The sequence below is a fragment of the Spermophilus citellus genome (assembly GCF_964194105.1).
Source record: "Spermophilus citellus genome assembly, chromosome: 1".
NCBI lineage: Eukaryota > Metazoa > Chordata > Mammalia > Rodentia > Sciuridae > Spermophilus > Spermophilus citellus.
The window spans coordinates 175,560,537-175,576,512 of NC_138182.1; the positions used below are offsets into that span (position 1 = coordinate 175,560,537).

General features: G+C 34.0%; 1 protein-coding gene across 1 annotated transcript in view; it reads right to left on the reverse strand.

Moving 5' to 3' along the window:
• Positions 1-15,976, reverse strand: part of LOC308646759 (uncharacterized protein) — a 546,497-nt gene that overhangs the window by 203,671 nt on the left and 326,850 nt on the right. Inside the window, exon 6 of the mRNA XM_081290128.1 lies at positions 40-122. Within this exon, the coding sequence (XP_081146254.1) occupies positions 40-122 (83 nt within the window). The remainder of the gene's footprint in view (positions 1-39; positions 123-15,976) is intronic.

The window sequence follows — 15,976 nt, forward strand, 5'->3', positions numbered from 1 at the left end:
TAGTCTTAGCTATGGTATACATAAGATTTACAGCATTACCTGTGTTATGTACTGGAACTATCCATAAGATAGCACTCAGAAATCTCTGCTGAATCCTCAACATCATTTTCCATTTCTCAGATCTATGGAGGGAAACAGAACCAAGAAGCTATTTGGGTGAATATTTATGAAATTCACATTTTTTGTTAGAAATATTGCTCCAGCTGACATATTTTTAGCATCCATCAGTTAAAATGAACTCCAGAAAAATAAAATATAATTTATCAATTTTCTATTGAATTTGAATACCAAAACATGTGCGTTTGGTTTTCTAGGCATTCACAGGCTCACAACTCTTAAGAATCAATAATAATTGTGGCTATGTATTTTATTTTTACTTTTCTACTTCTTTCAGCTAAAGTATGTATCTTTGAATCAACGTAGATTTTAATAATGCCACAACCACATTATTTTGAAATTATCTGTTAAACACTCTATCTTGTTCTTCAGACTGTAAGTTCCTTTAAGACAGGAGTTGTCTTAATTATTTGTTTCTCAGTGAGGACCCAGAGGGACCAGCATAAAGACTGACACATGGTAAGTACTCAATAAACATTATAATGCGCACATAGTCTTTTAACAAATAGAAAAGGACTGTTTCCTTTAGTACCGACACTATTTTTTCTTTTTTTTTTCATTAAAAATATTTGTTTTAGTTGCAGATGGACACAATACTTTTAATTTATTTATATGTGGTGCTGAGTATCAAACAAATGCCTCACATGTGCTAGGCAAGCTCTCTACCACTGAGCTACAACCCCAGCCCTAGTTTTCCCTCTTTTACCAAAGTAGAAGTAATCCAGTTGCACAGAATTTGGTACTTCTATATTTTATTCCAATCATTCTATTAGTTGCATAGTAATGTTTCACTGTGGTTTTAAATGTGCATGTCCATGTCTAATGATGTTAAATGCCTTTTCATGTATTTCTATGCCACGTGTATATTCTCTTTGGTGATATGTTTGTTCATATCTTTTGCTCATTTTGTAATATAATTATGTTTTACTGTTGAGTTTGGAATATTCTTTATATATTCTTGATAATTCTCCTTTGTTGGATTTTCAAATATATTCTCCCAGTCTTGTTTCTTCTTCATAAATTTTTAATGGGATCATTTAAAGGACAAAAATTTTAATGTTTATGAAAACTAATATTTTTATATTTTTAAATCTAATTTTTTATAATATTTTTTATTTTATAATCTATGCTTTAGTGTCAAGACTATGAACATTTTGACTATTTCTGGATCCCAAAGATTTTTCTCTTATTTTACTAAAATTTTTATAGTTTTATAACTAATGTTAGATACAATGTGAGAAATTGGAATGATGTTTATTTAGTTTTGCTTGGCTCTATGTATGCCAACATAGAGCAGCCCCATTTGTTGAAAGGCACTCTTTTCTCTACTGAATTGTTTTTATACTTTACACACATTCCCTGATCTAAATCAGGCAGGCATGTTTGTGTGAGTTTATTTTGGGGTTCTCTATTCTGTTCTGCTGGTTTAGATGTCTAGTCTCTCTGTTATGAATACAGTCTTAATGACTGATTCTTCTCATTTAATTCTTCTCTTCTAAATTTGTTTCAACTGTTTCTATTATTATTTTTTCTTCAAAGTTCTGGGAATTGAACTCAGGGCTAGTGCATGCTAGGCAAGTACTCTACAACTGAACTATACCTCCAGCCTTCACTCATTCTAATTTCTTTGTTTCTCTATATAAAATTCAGAATAATCCAAAAAAGCTTTTTGGGTTTGTGGAGAGAAAACATGTTCACTAGGTTTATTTCTCTAATTCATGAAGATTGTACATCTCTCTATTTGTTTTAGATCTTTAATTTCTCATATCAGTGTTTTGCGGTTTTTAGCATTCAAGTCCTATGGATGTTTTATTATATTTTTCATAACCATTTAATTTTTGTGTGATTATAAATTTTATTGTACTTTTAATTTTGATATCCAAATATTATTATCAAGCTTTCTAAGACAGCAATTTCTAAGGAAACTCACCTATTTTGACAAGTCCCTCTGACAATGGACATTTTTACCAAGAAAATTCTGACTGTACATGGTTTAATATTTTCTATTTCCTAGGAGCTTGAAATTAGCACTGAGCCAGGAGAATTTGTATAAACTGATACTTCAATGGAGACTCAAGGGCTGCGCCAAAGTCATGTATATATTGAAGCATCAGAAGTGTAATGAACCACCCACAGAGAAGGAAGAAAAAGTATAAGAAGTAGAGGAGATGGAGCTACAGGAGAAACAAGAAAAGGACAGAAAAATAAAATAATGTACACTCTAAAAAACTGCTAGCACTACAATTCCATATTTAATTTATAGTCAATAAGCTTCTTAGTTGTTAGTTGTTGCAGTCTGGCTGCAGCAAACTAGCGGGGGGGGGGGGTGTGTGACAAACAACTTGTGCACCTTGATACAGCAGGAGTAGGAGCCGTTTATTGTAGGACAGGAGTGGTATATATACATTCCACACAGCTTATCTTAATTAGCATAAACTAGATACATCAGTCAACCAATAAGAAATCTCCACATTTAATGGCTGGCTGGCCTTACTTCACAAACCACTCCCTCTGGCATTTTGCCAGGCATCATCCAGACTTGTTTACAGACTCTAACATTTGTTAGGTGCCATCCTGACTTGTTTATAGACTCTAACATTTAGTATCATTCTTGTAGATTTCTTTCTTCTCACCTTTACTCTTTCTTTCATTTTTTGTTAGTTCTTTGTAGTTATATGTAACATTAGGATTTATTTTGACATAATTATAAAGGCATGGAATATAATTTCTTCTAATTCAGTCCCCCGTACTTCTCCTTCCCTCCTGGTCTCCTTCCTCCTGATCCCTTCCACTTCTCTAATGATCTTTAAGCTATTTACTTATAGATTTTTTTAAAAAATGTGTCATGTAGATATACATAATGGTGTCATTTATTGTGGTATTTTATATATGGATGCAGGAAACTTAGGTCCAATTTTCTCTCTTTCTTTCCTTCTTATCTTTCCTAAGATAGCTTGAAATAGTACTTGAATCCTATAACACCACCACACACACACACACACAAAATGAGAAATTCAGGTGGCAAAACAAGGGGATTCATGTATTCAACAAATATTCATTATGAGAATCTTAAGTATCATATTTTACGATGCCAAGATTAATAAATTATTGCCTTTATCTTCAAACTACTCAAGTTCTGAGAGGGAAATCCTATTACTGATTTCAGAGTCCAAAAAGGTCTATTGGTTTTCAAGAACCATAACAAACTACCACAAATTGGTAATTTACACAATAGAATTTACCTTCTCAGGGTTCTGGAGGCTACAATTCCAAGATAATTGGAATTGTCAGGAGGATTCATTTCTTTGAAGGGCCACTTTCCTCATCTCGTAGATAGTTGTCTTCTGGTATTTTCACATGGTCTTCCCTCTGCATTTGTCTATGTCCTAATTTCCTCTTCTTATAAGAATATCAGTCATTTTGGATTAGGGCCTACTTCAATGACCTCATTTAATCATAATTACCATTTTAAAAATTCTATTTCCAAATATAGTTGCATTCTAGTACTGAAATTAGGACAAAAAAGATACAAATTTTGAAGAAACACACTTTAATATTAATAAGTGATAATGTTCTATCATATCATATTGACTAAAACCATAGATATATAGAATATATACATATGAAAACTAAAAAATTACCACAAAAGCAATTCATTGATTTCTTCTTTTAACACAATTTTTTCAGGTTCATGAATGTTAATATTATATTTTCTATATTTTTCTCTCTTCTTTCTTTTTATACATGGAACACACATCACACACACACACACACACACACACACACACACATATACACACACAGTTTGTTTTTTAACCATTATGAACAAGATGCCCTTATATAATCTCCAAAAGAAGAAATTATATAACCACAGCATTGTTATCAATTAACATTGATAAAATAGTATTGATAAAGTATCTTAACTACACACCTGTTATCTAAGTCACATTATAGAAAATGAAAATCCAAGTCCATTAATTACATTCAATTGTCATGTATCTTTAGTCCCCTATAATCTGGAAAAGTTCCTGAGTCTACATTGACAGTTTTTTAGCGTGTACATCACTTATATTGTAGAACTGGATCCATTGGAGCTTGTCTATTTCCTAATGATAAAATGCAGGTTGTGCTCTTTGGGCAGGAATGTCACAGGAAGGATGTTGCATTCCATTGGGAGCTCTATCTGCTCCTTCATCCTGTTCTTAGCAACATATTTTTTTTTACATATATAGAGCACAATTCTTCATATCTCTGGTTGTACACAAAGTAGAGTCACACCATTCATGTCTTCATACATGTACCTAGGGTAATGATGTCTGTCCCATCCTACCATCTTTCCTACCTCCATTCCCCCTCTCTTCCCCTCCCTTCCCTTTGCCCTATCTGTCCCCCTATCCCTATTATGAATCAACCTCCTTATATCAAAGAAAACATTCAGCCTTTGTGGGGTTTTTTTGTTTGTTTGTTTGTTTGTTTTTTGGACTGGCTTGCTTCACTTAGCATTATATTCTCCAACTCCATCCATTTACCTGCAAATGCCATGATTTTATTCTCTTTTAATGCTGAGTAAAATTCCATTGTGTATATATACCAAAACTTCCCTATCCATTCATCTACTGAAGGGAATCTGGGTTGGTTCCACAATTTAGCTATTGTGAATTGGGCTGCTATAAACATTGATATGGCTGCATCACTGTCGTATGCTGTTTTTAAGTCCTCTGGGTATAAACCAAGGAGTTGGGAATCAACTTAGAAAAGAGGTCAAAGATCTCTACAATAAAAACTACAGAACACTAAAGAAAGAAATTAAAGAAGACCTTAGAAGATGGAAAGATCTCTCTTGTACTTTAATAGGCAGAATTAATATTGTCAAAATGACTATACTACCAAAAGCAATATACAGATTTAATCCAATTCCAATCAAAATCCCAATGACATTCGTCATAGAAAAAAAGCAGTTATGAAATTCATTTGGAAAAATAAGAGACCCAGAATAGCAAAGCAATCCTTAGTAAGAAGAGTGAAGCTGGTGGCATTAATATACCACACCTTAAACTGTACTACAGAACAGTGGTAGCAAAAACAGCATGGGGGTGGGGGTGGAGTTGTGGCTCAGTGGTAAACTGCTTGCTTAGCACACATAAGGTACTGGGTTTAATCCTCAGCATCGAAAGAAAGAAAGAGAAAAAGAAAGAAAGAAAGAGGCAGAGAGAGAGAAAGAGAAAAAGAAAGAAAGAAAGAAAGAAAGAAAGGGAAAAGGAGAAAAAGAAAGAAAGAAAGAGGCAGAGAGAGAAAGAAAGAGAAAAAGAAAGAAAGAAAGAGGCACAGAGAGAGAGAGAGAGAGAGAGAGAGAGAGAGAGAGAAAAGAAAGAAAGAAAGAAAGAAAGAAAGAAAGAAATTACGTGTCTACCTACAACTAAAAAATAAATCTTAAAAAAAAAAAGCATGGTATTGGCACCAAACTAGACTTGTAGACCAATGGTACAGAATAAAGGACACAGATGCAAACCCACATAATTACAGTTATAATTAGACAAAGGTGCCAAAAACATATACTGGAGAAAAGATAGTCTCTTAGACAAATGATGCTGGGAAAACTGGAAAGACAGTTTTTTAAATTAAACCTTTCTCTCTCACCCATGCACAAAACTCAATTGAAAAAAATAGGCCCAAATCTCCATCATATCAGATTAGGCCCCAACTTCCTTAATAAGACTCCTATAGCACAATAATTAAAATCAAGAATCAGGGGTTGGGGTTGTGGCTCGATGGTAGAGCGCTCACCTAGAATGTGCGAGGCCCTGGGTTCAATCCTCAGCACCACATAAAAAAAAATAAACAAAATAAAGATATTGTGTAGACTAAAAAATAAATTTAAAAAATCAAGAATCAATAAATGGAATGGATCCAAACTAAAAGCCTTCTTCTCAGCAAAAGAAACAATCAGTGGGAGGAACAGAGAACCTACATCTTGGGAGAAAATTTTTACCACATACATGATATGATGATAGAACACTAATCTCTAGGATATATAAAGCACTCAAAAATGTTAACACAAAAAAAATTAAATAAATAAATAAACCAATCAATAAATGGGCCAAAAAACTTCTCAGAAGATGATTTACAATCAACAAACACATGAAAAAAATGTTCAACATCTCTAGCAATTAGAGAAATGCAAATCAAAACAATTCTAAGATTTTATCTGACTCCAGTCAGAATGGCATCTATTAAGAATGAAAACAACAATAAGTATTGGTTAGGATGTGGGGAAAAAGGCACACTCATACATAGCTTTTAACACATTTTTAAATTAATTTGTCATCTTTTCTCTTAATTATTAGACTTATTATTGTTTCAAATATAAGACAGTGGAAATATAGGCAATTCATCTTCTAGCTAACTAAAGCCTTATTTAAAATTATCAGTACTTTTGCGAGTAATTTTAAGTAATTTATATTTCTTTCTCATAAATAATAGCATTTTTATACCTGTGATTTTGAATGCAGTGTAGATTGTGTTGTGTTTTCTTTTAATTTAATAGACTGATTTTTTGGCCACTCTAGGCTCACTGAATTGAGAAAAAAAAAATGCAGAGTTCCCTATATCTACTTTTTCCTGTCCCCTTGTTTCTATTATTAGTATCTTGAATTAGAGTAATACCCTTCATACAGCTAATGATCATTATTGAAATATTATTGATGAAATTCCATGGTTTACTTTTAGGCTCACTCTTTGGGTTGTATAAATCTATGCATTATAATAAAAGTATAAAAACATGAATCTATCATTAGTGTTATACACAGAATAAATGTTTAAGGAATATATTTCATCATAGTTCTCACTAAATATTTTGTTTCACTTTATTCAGTAGTTTTTCATAAGAAGCTGCCAGCAAAGAAGAGTACACTGGGCTGAGGCTATAGCTCAGTTGGTAGAGTGCTTGCCTCCCGCACATAAGGCCCTGGGTTCAATCCCCAGCACCACAAAGAAAAAAACAGTGACTACACTGATTTGGGGACCTAAGGAAAAGAATCATATAGTCCATATTCATCATACTTTGATATGTGGTTGACATAGCAGTATATGTAAATTATTAATCTTTCAAGGTAAAAGAAATATCTCTGAATATAATTTTAAATATTACCCTATGATGAAGCATTACTACCTGTAATGAGTTGTAGTACTCATGGCAATAAAGTCATATAAATCCTAAAAAATGGTCAGAAATATAAGTTTAAAGTAATTTCACAGTCAAATTAGTAATAATTTATTCAATTTTATAGGGGAATTATATAATAAAGCATATAATTTTAAGTATTATTCTTTGGCAGGCTCTATAAGCCCAGCAAAATGACTATTTTGTTGAAAATTTTAAGTGTAAAGAAAAAAGTCGGGCCTGGAGAGAGGCCTGCCCCAGCACCCACACAGAGACACCCTGCACAGGGGTTCCTTATTAACCGAAGTGTGACTCCATAGCCCAACATCAGGGTACATATAGGCTCGAGGCTGCCGCCACCACTTGAAACTAGGATATTGCTGCATCTATCAAGGGATAATAACAACAGGACTTGGTAAGATATCCCTGTGGGCCTGGCTGCATCAGAGATATCTCTACAAGGGCTAATAACAGTTATTCTGTTGCTGAGGTAACAGAGAATCTTGCATGGTTGCCTCTCTCTTATTTCTCCTACAAATAGCCAACTTCTTACAATTACCCTTTCACTAATCATATAATCTAATACATCTATATTCTCACATTTTACCTCATAAACATCTCAGCCAACCCCCCAGACCCCTTATACCACTAGAAACTGTAAACCTTAGCAAACCTATTGACTATATGGTAGAAGATAACTGAACTCATCATTTCTGATTATAGTGACAAAGCTGTAAATGTAAAAATAGAAGCCAACTGGTATATGGCTTCACATTGGATACATTGAGTACTGTAATATTGATCTCCCCCTTGGTATCCTGCAGGGAGACTATAAGAAAATAGGGCAGAAGCTGTAATACCTTGGATCTACACTGCAAGAGAGGAAGACATGAAGACATTATGAAAAAACAAGGGATAAAAGTGCCCAAAACAAACCAAGATACTACAATAATAGAGCAGTAGATGAAATTTCAGAGAAGAGTTCAGAATATACATAATTAAAATGACCTGGATATTAAAGAATTACCTAAGTGAGCAGATACAGGCATAAATCAATCACTCCAACAAAGGGATAAGAGAACAAATATAGGTGGCAAGAGATTACTTCAAGAAAGAGAGATTCTGAAAACAAACAAACAAAAATCCTTGAAATGAAAGAAAGAATAAGCCAAATAAACACTCAATAGAAAACATCTTAACAACCAGAATAAACAAATGGGACTTACTTAAACTAAAAAGTTTTTTCTCAGCAAGAGAAACAATAAAAGAGGTAAATAGAGAGCCTACATCCTGGGAACAAATCTTTACCCCCCACACCTCTGATAGAGCCCTAATATCCAGAATGTACAAAGAACTCAAAAAATTAAATAATAAGATAACAAATAACCCAATTAACAAATGGGCCAAGGACCTCAACAGACACTTCTCAGAGGAGGACATACAATCAATCAACAAGTTCATGAAAAAATGCTCACCATCTCTAGCAATCAGAGAAATGCAAATCAAAACCACCCTAAGATACCATCTCACTCCAGTAAGATTGGCAGCCATTATGAAGTCAAACAACAACAAGTGTTGGCGGGGATGTGGGGAAAAAGGTACACTTGTACACTGCTGGTGGGGCTGCAAAATGGTGAGGCCAATTTGGAAAGCAGTATGGAGATTCCTGGGAAAGCTGGGAATGGAACCACCATTTGACCCAGCTATTGCACTTCTCGGACTATTCCCTGAGGACCTTAAAAGAGCGCACTATAGGGATACGGCTGCATCAATGATTATAGCGGCACAATTCACAATAGCTAGACTGTGGAACCAACCTAGATGCCCTTCAATAGATGAATGGATAAAGAAAATGTGGCATCTATACACAATGGAATATTATGCAGCACTAAGAAATGACAAAATCATAGAATTTGCAGGGAAATGGATGGCATTAGAGCAGATTATGCTAAGTGAAGCTAGCCAAGCCCTAAAAAACAAATGCCAAATGTCTGCTTTGATATAAAGAGAACAACTAAGAACAGAACAGGAAGGAAGAGCATGTGGAAAAGACTACAGATAACAAAGACGAATGGGGGGAGAGAAACGGAGAGAGAAGGGAAAGCATATGGAAATGGTAGGAGACCTTCAAGGATACATAAAATTACAAGAGGCTATGAGGGGCAAGGGGGAGGGAAAAAAAGGGAGAGAACTGAACAACAGCAGGGGAGATAGAGAGGGAAGATGGGAGGGGAGGGGAGGGGAGGGGTGATAGTAGGGGTTAGGAAAGGTAGCAGAATACAACAGACACTAATATGGCATTATGTAAAAATGTGAATATGTAACAGATGTGATTCTGCAATCTATATTTGGGGTGAAAATGGGAGTTCAAAACACAATTTGAGTCTAATGTATGAAAGATGATATATCATGAGCTATGTAATGCTTTAAATAATCAATAAAAAATTAAAAAAAAAAAAAAAAAAAGAAAACATCACCAACAGACTAGATCACTTGGAAGACAAGACCCAGACAATAAAGACAAAATATATAATCTTGAAAATAAAATTGACCTCACAATAAAGATGGTAAGAAACCATGAATAGAATATCCAAGAATTATGGGATACCATCAAAAGACCAAATTTAAGATTTATTGGGATAGATGGTAATTCAGAGATTCAAACCAAAGGAATGCACAATCTCTTCAATGAAATAATATCAGAAAATTTTCCAAGCATGAAGAACAAATTGGAAAACCAAATACAAGAGGCCTATAGGACACCAAATATACAAAATTACAACAGATCTACACCAAGACACATTATAATGAAAATGCCTAGCATACAGAATAAGGATAGAATTTTAAAGGCTGCAGGAGAGAAAGATCAGATTACATATAAGGGAAGACCAATTTGGATCTCAACAGATTTTTCAACCCACACCATCAAAGCCAGGAGATCTTGGAACAACATATACCATGCTCTAAAAGATAATAGATGCCAACCAAGAATTCTATATCAAGCAAAATAAAGTTTCAGATTTGATGATGAAATAAAAACCTTCCATGATAAACAAAAGCTAAAAGAATTTATAGCAAGAAGCCTGCACTACAGAACATTCTTGGCAAAATATTCCACAAGGAGGAAATGAAAAACAACAATGAAAATCTGCAAAGAACTACAATAAAGGAAAAGCCAACCAAAGGAGAAAAAAGGTCAAATACCAAAAATAAACAAAAATGACCAGAAATATAAGTCATGTCTCAATAACAACCCTGAATGCTAATGGCCTAAACTCACCGATCAAAAGATATAGACTGGTAAATTTGGATTTTAAAAAAAGACCCAACAATATGCTGCCTTCAAGAGATTCATCTCATAGGAAAAGACATTCACAGACTGAAGGTGAAAGGTTGGAATAAAATGTACCATTCACATGGTCTGTGTAAACAAGCAGGAGTTTCCATACTCATATAATAAAGTAGACTTCAAGCCAAAGTTAATCAAAAGGGATAAAGATGGACATTTCATATTGTTTAAGGGAAACATACACCAACAAGACATAACAATTATAAATATATGTGCCCCCAAACAATGGAGCATCTACCTTCATCAATCATACTCTTCTCAAGGTAAACAGCCAAATAAACCACAACACAATAATTCTGGGTGACTATATGCTATTGAATAAAAACGACATTGCAAAAGATATTAAGGAGGAGACTAAAATATTCTTAGAAGCAAATGAGAACACTGACACAATATATCAAAATCTCTGGGACACTATGAAGGCAGTTCCAAGAGGAAAGTTCATTGCATGCAATTCATTCCTTCAAAGAAGAAAAAGTCAACAAGTAAATGACCTAACATTACATCTCAAAGCCCTAGACAAAGAAAAATGAATCAACCCCCAAAGCAGTAAAAGACAGGAAATAATTAAAATCAGAGCTGAAATCAATGAAATTGAAAGAAAAGAAACAATTGAAAAATTGACAAAACAAAAAGTTGGTTCTTGGGGAAAAAATAAATAAAATTGATAAACCATTAGCCATACTAATGAAGAGAATGAGAGAGAAAACTCAAATTACTAACATCCATGATAAAAAGGAAATATCACAATGGACACTACAGAAATACAGAAGATAATTAGAAATTATTTTGAAAATTTGCACTCCAATAAAATAGAAAATACAAAAGGCATTGACAAATTTCTAGAGGCATATGATATGTCCAAACTAAATCAGAATGATATATACAATTTAAACAGATCAATTTCAAGCAAGGAAATAGGTGATGCCATGAGAAACCTACCAACCAAGAAAAGCCCAGGACCAGATGGATATACAGATGAGTTCTGTAAGAATTTTAAAGAAGAACTAACACCAATACTCCTCAAATTATTTCATGAAATAGAATAAGAGGGAACAGTTCCAAACATATTCTATGAGGCCAATATCACCCTGATTCCAAAACCAGACAAAGACATATCAAAAAAAAAAAAAAAGAAAATTTCACACCAATATCTCTAATGAACATAGATGCAAAAATTCTCAGTAAAATTCTGGCAAATTGAATACAAAAACATATCAAAAAGACAGTGCACCATGATCAAGTAGGGTTCATCCCAGGGATACAAGGTTGGTTCAATATATGGAAATTAATAAATGTAATTCATCACATCAATAGACTCAATGATAAATATCATATGATCATATTAATAGATTCAGAGAAATCATTTTACAAAATACAGCACCCCTTCATGTTCAAAACACTAGAAGAACTATGAATATCAGGAACATATCTCAACATTGTAAAAGCTATCTATGCTGAGCCCTAGGCCAACATCATTCTAAATGGAGAAAATTGAAAGCATTCCCTCTAAAAACTGGAACAAGATAGGAATGCCCTCTTTTACCACTGCTATTTAACATAGTTGATGAAATTCTAGCCAGAGCAATTAGATAAATGGAAGAATTTAGAGTGATACAGATAGAAAGAAAAGAACTAAAATTATCACTATTTGCTGATGATATGATTCTATACCTAGAAGTCCCAAAAATTCCACCAGAAATCTTCTAGAACTAATGAATGAATTCAGCAAAGTAGTAGGATATAAAATCAACACCCATAGATTAAAGGCATTTCTGTATATCAGTGACAAATCCTCAGAAAGAGAAAGTAGGAAAACCAACCCATTTACAATACCCTCAAAAAACAAACAAACAAACAAACAAAACTACTTGGTAATCAACAAAAGAGGTGAAAGACTTCTACAACAAAAACTACAAAATGCTAAAGAAAGAAATTAAAGAAGACCTTAGACTATGGAAAGATCTTTTTCTTGGATAGGCAAAATTAATATTGTCAAAATAACCACACTATCAAAAGCACTATACAGATTTAATCCAATTCTAATCAAAATCCCAAGGACATTCCTCATAGAAATAGAAAAAGCAATCATGAAATTCATATGAAAAAATAAGAGATCCAGAATAGCCAAAGCAATCCCTAGCAAGAAAAGTAAAGCTGGTAGCATTGCTATTCCAGACCTTAAACTATACTACAGAGCAATAGTAACAAAAACAGCATGGTATTGTCACCAAAATAGACATGTAGACCAATGGTACAGAATAGAGGACACAGAGACTAACCCACATAATTACATTTATCTTATATTACACAAAGGTGCCAAAAACATACATTGGAGAAAAGAGAGCCTCTTAAACAAATAGTGCTGGGAAAACTGGAAATTTGCATGTAACAAAATGAAATTAAACCTCTATCTCTCACCCTGCACAAAACTCAAATCAAAGTGGATCTAAGACCTACAAATTAAACCAGAGACTCTGTGCTTAATGGAAGAAAAAGTAGATCCAAATCTCCATCATGTTGGATTAGGCCCCAACTTTCTTAATAAGACTCCTATAGCACAAGAATTAAAATAAAAAATCAATAAATGGGAATGATTCAAACTAAAAAGCTTCTTCTAAGCAAAAGAAACAGTGAGGTGAAGAGAGAGCCTACAGAATGGGAGCAAATCTTTACCACCAGCACATCAGATAGAGCACTAATCTCTAGGATATATAAAAAAAATACCTTAACACCAAAAAAATAAAATAATAAACAACCAAATAACACAATCAATAAATGGGGCCAAGAAACTGAACAGACACTTCTCAGAAGAGGATATACAATCAATCAACAAATATATGAAAAAAATGTTTAACATATCTAGTAATTAGAGAATGCAAATCAAAACTACTCTAAGATTTTATCTGACTCCAGTCAGAATGGCAGCTTTCAAGAATACAAACAACAATAGGGGCTGGGGATGTGGCTAAAGTGGTAGCGCACTCACGTGGTATGCGTGGTATGTGTGAGGCACTGAGTTTGATCCTCAGCACCACATAAAATAAAATAAAAGATATAATGTCCACCTAGAACTAAAAAAATAAAAATAAAAAATTTTTAAAATGTATATATAAAAAAAAAGAATACAAACGTTGCGGGTGGAACTGAAAATTGGTGTAGCCAATCTGGAAAGCAGTATGGAGATTCCTTGGAAAACTGGGAATAGAATCACCATTTGACCCAGCTATCCCACTCCTTGGTTTATACCCAAAGGACTTATAGGGACACAGCCATATCAATGTTTATAGCAGCACAATTCCCAATATCTAAACTGTGGAACCAACCCAGATAAATGGATAAAACAAAATGTGGTATATATACACAATGAATTATTACTCAGCATTAAAAGAGAATAAAATTATGGTATTTGCAGGTAAATGGATGGAGTTGGAGAATATAATGCTAAGTGAAGTAAAACAATCTCAAATTCAAAGGCTAAATGTTTTCTTTGATATGAGGATGCTGACTCATGATGGTGATGGGGGGGAGCATGGGAGGATTAGATGAACTCTTGATAGGACAAAGGAGAGGGAGAGGAAAGGAGGGGTCATGGGGGAAGGAAAGATGGTGGAATGAGATGGACATCATTACCCAAAGTACATATATGAAGGCACAAATGGTTTGAAAATACTTTGTGTACACCAATGAAAATTGTGCTCTATATGTGTAATATGAAATGAATTGCATTCTGCCATCATATATAACAAATTAGAATAAATAAATAATTTAATAAAAAAAGAAAAAATCATTCAGCAGATTCTGTTTCTATAAAATAAATTAACTGGCCAAGTCCCTGTATATAATAAACCCCATAGCAAAATTTGAATAAAACATTTAATGTAGCTTTACTGTTTTCAAGGTACATCTATGATAAATTATGACAAACATGATAAATTGTGTGTAAAACTAGGTTTTAGCAATATCTGAAGTGGGAACTTTATTTTTCCATAGTAACCAGACATTGGCTTTGACTACAATGACATGGACACAGTCAATATTCTTTTTTTAAATGTAACGTATTTTAGTAAAATTCTACTACATTCAAGATGCCATGTGCATTACTGGATATGTACTGGTACATTCAAAGAGCTTTTTGGCTAATTAGTCTGTCTGCAGGGAGAACATTGGTACAGTAAATGCTGTGACAGGAACATGAACAAGAATGAAAAGTCGGCCTTGGGGGTCTGAGAAGACCTCTTGAATGACCACTAATATGACTACTAAACGATAAGAGAGCATCCTTCAAATTAAAAAAAGGGGGGGGGGTGGGCAGAAAAGGAAGCACAGGCTTTTGTAGAATATGTATAAAAGATTTGAAGCAGAATACTACTGATTGAATATGTTCTCTAGGAAGACAAGCTTACTTTATTGTGGAATGGCAAAACTGGATATCTGAACACAAGTACTAAGAATCTCACCACAAATCCAGGTGAGGAAGACAGCCTGTTCTTAAGAAGTGTGAATGGATATGGAGAGGGATGACGGACTCCGGGGCTTTATGAGGCAAGAGATGACATGCTGCATTTATTTCTTGTATGTTTGGACCTGAGAAGGAAGTGAGGAGGATAAGTCCCCAAAAGGAGACTTTAGTGAATGAATGGAGAGCCATAAGAATCATGGGTAGTCACTAGGGGTGGGGTAGGGATAAGGCTTATCAGGGAGGGCCAGGAAAGCAAGGGGACTTATTTTGTTTTTAACATGTTAGTTGAAATGGAAATATGTAACAGATACCTAGTAGTCACATAAATTTATTCTGAATCTTAGGAAAGAGATCTCTGGTAATATAGACGTTTAAATCATGAGATTACAGCCTGAAGCTATGGAATTATCCATAGACAGCAGACCAGAGAGTCAGGATAAGCCTTGGAAAATTGACAGTCTTAGGAAGAGGAGCCAGTGATGAGACTAAATGGGGAAATGCCTCTCTAAGTGTAGATGGTCAGAAAGAGTTAACAGGCTATAAACTGAAACAGGACTAGCCACCACTCTGAGAAAATAAGGACAGTGTTGTCTTTAGCTATAAAACACAATCCACAGAGATTTAGGTTACTACCATTTTGCAAGAGACTGAGAATTCAGCCTTCCATACAGAACTGGTGCAGGAGTTTTCTCTCCCTTTTTTAAATAAATAACAATATTTAATAAAATAATTAAATAACAAATTTAAATGTACAGCCAAACTCTCTAGAAAGAAAATTTTCATATGCTAAGATTGAAGTGCAAATGCAAAACCAGAGAGAACATAAGCAACTAAATGTAAGTGGCCCACAGGGATACTGCAAACCAAAATGTCAGAGAGAGGCTGATAC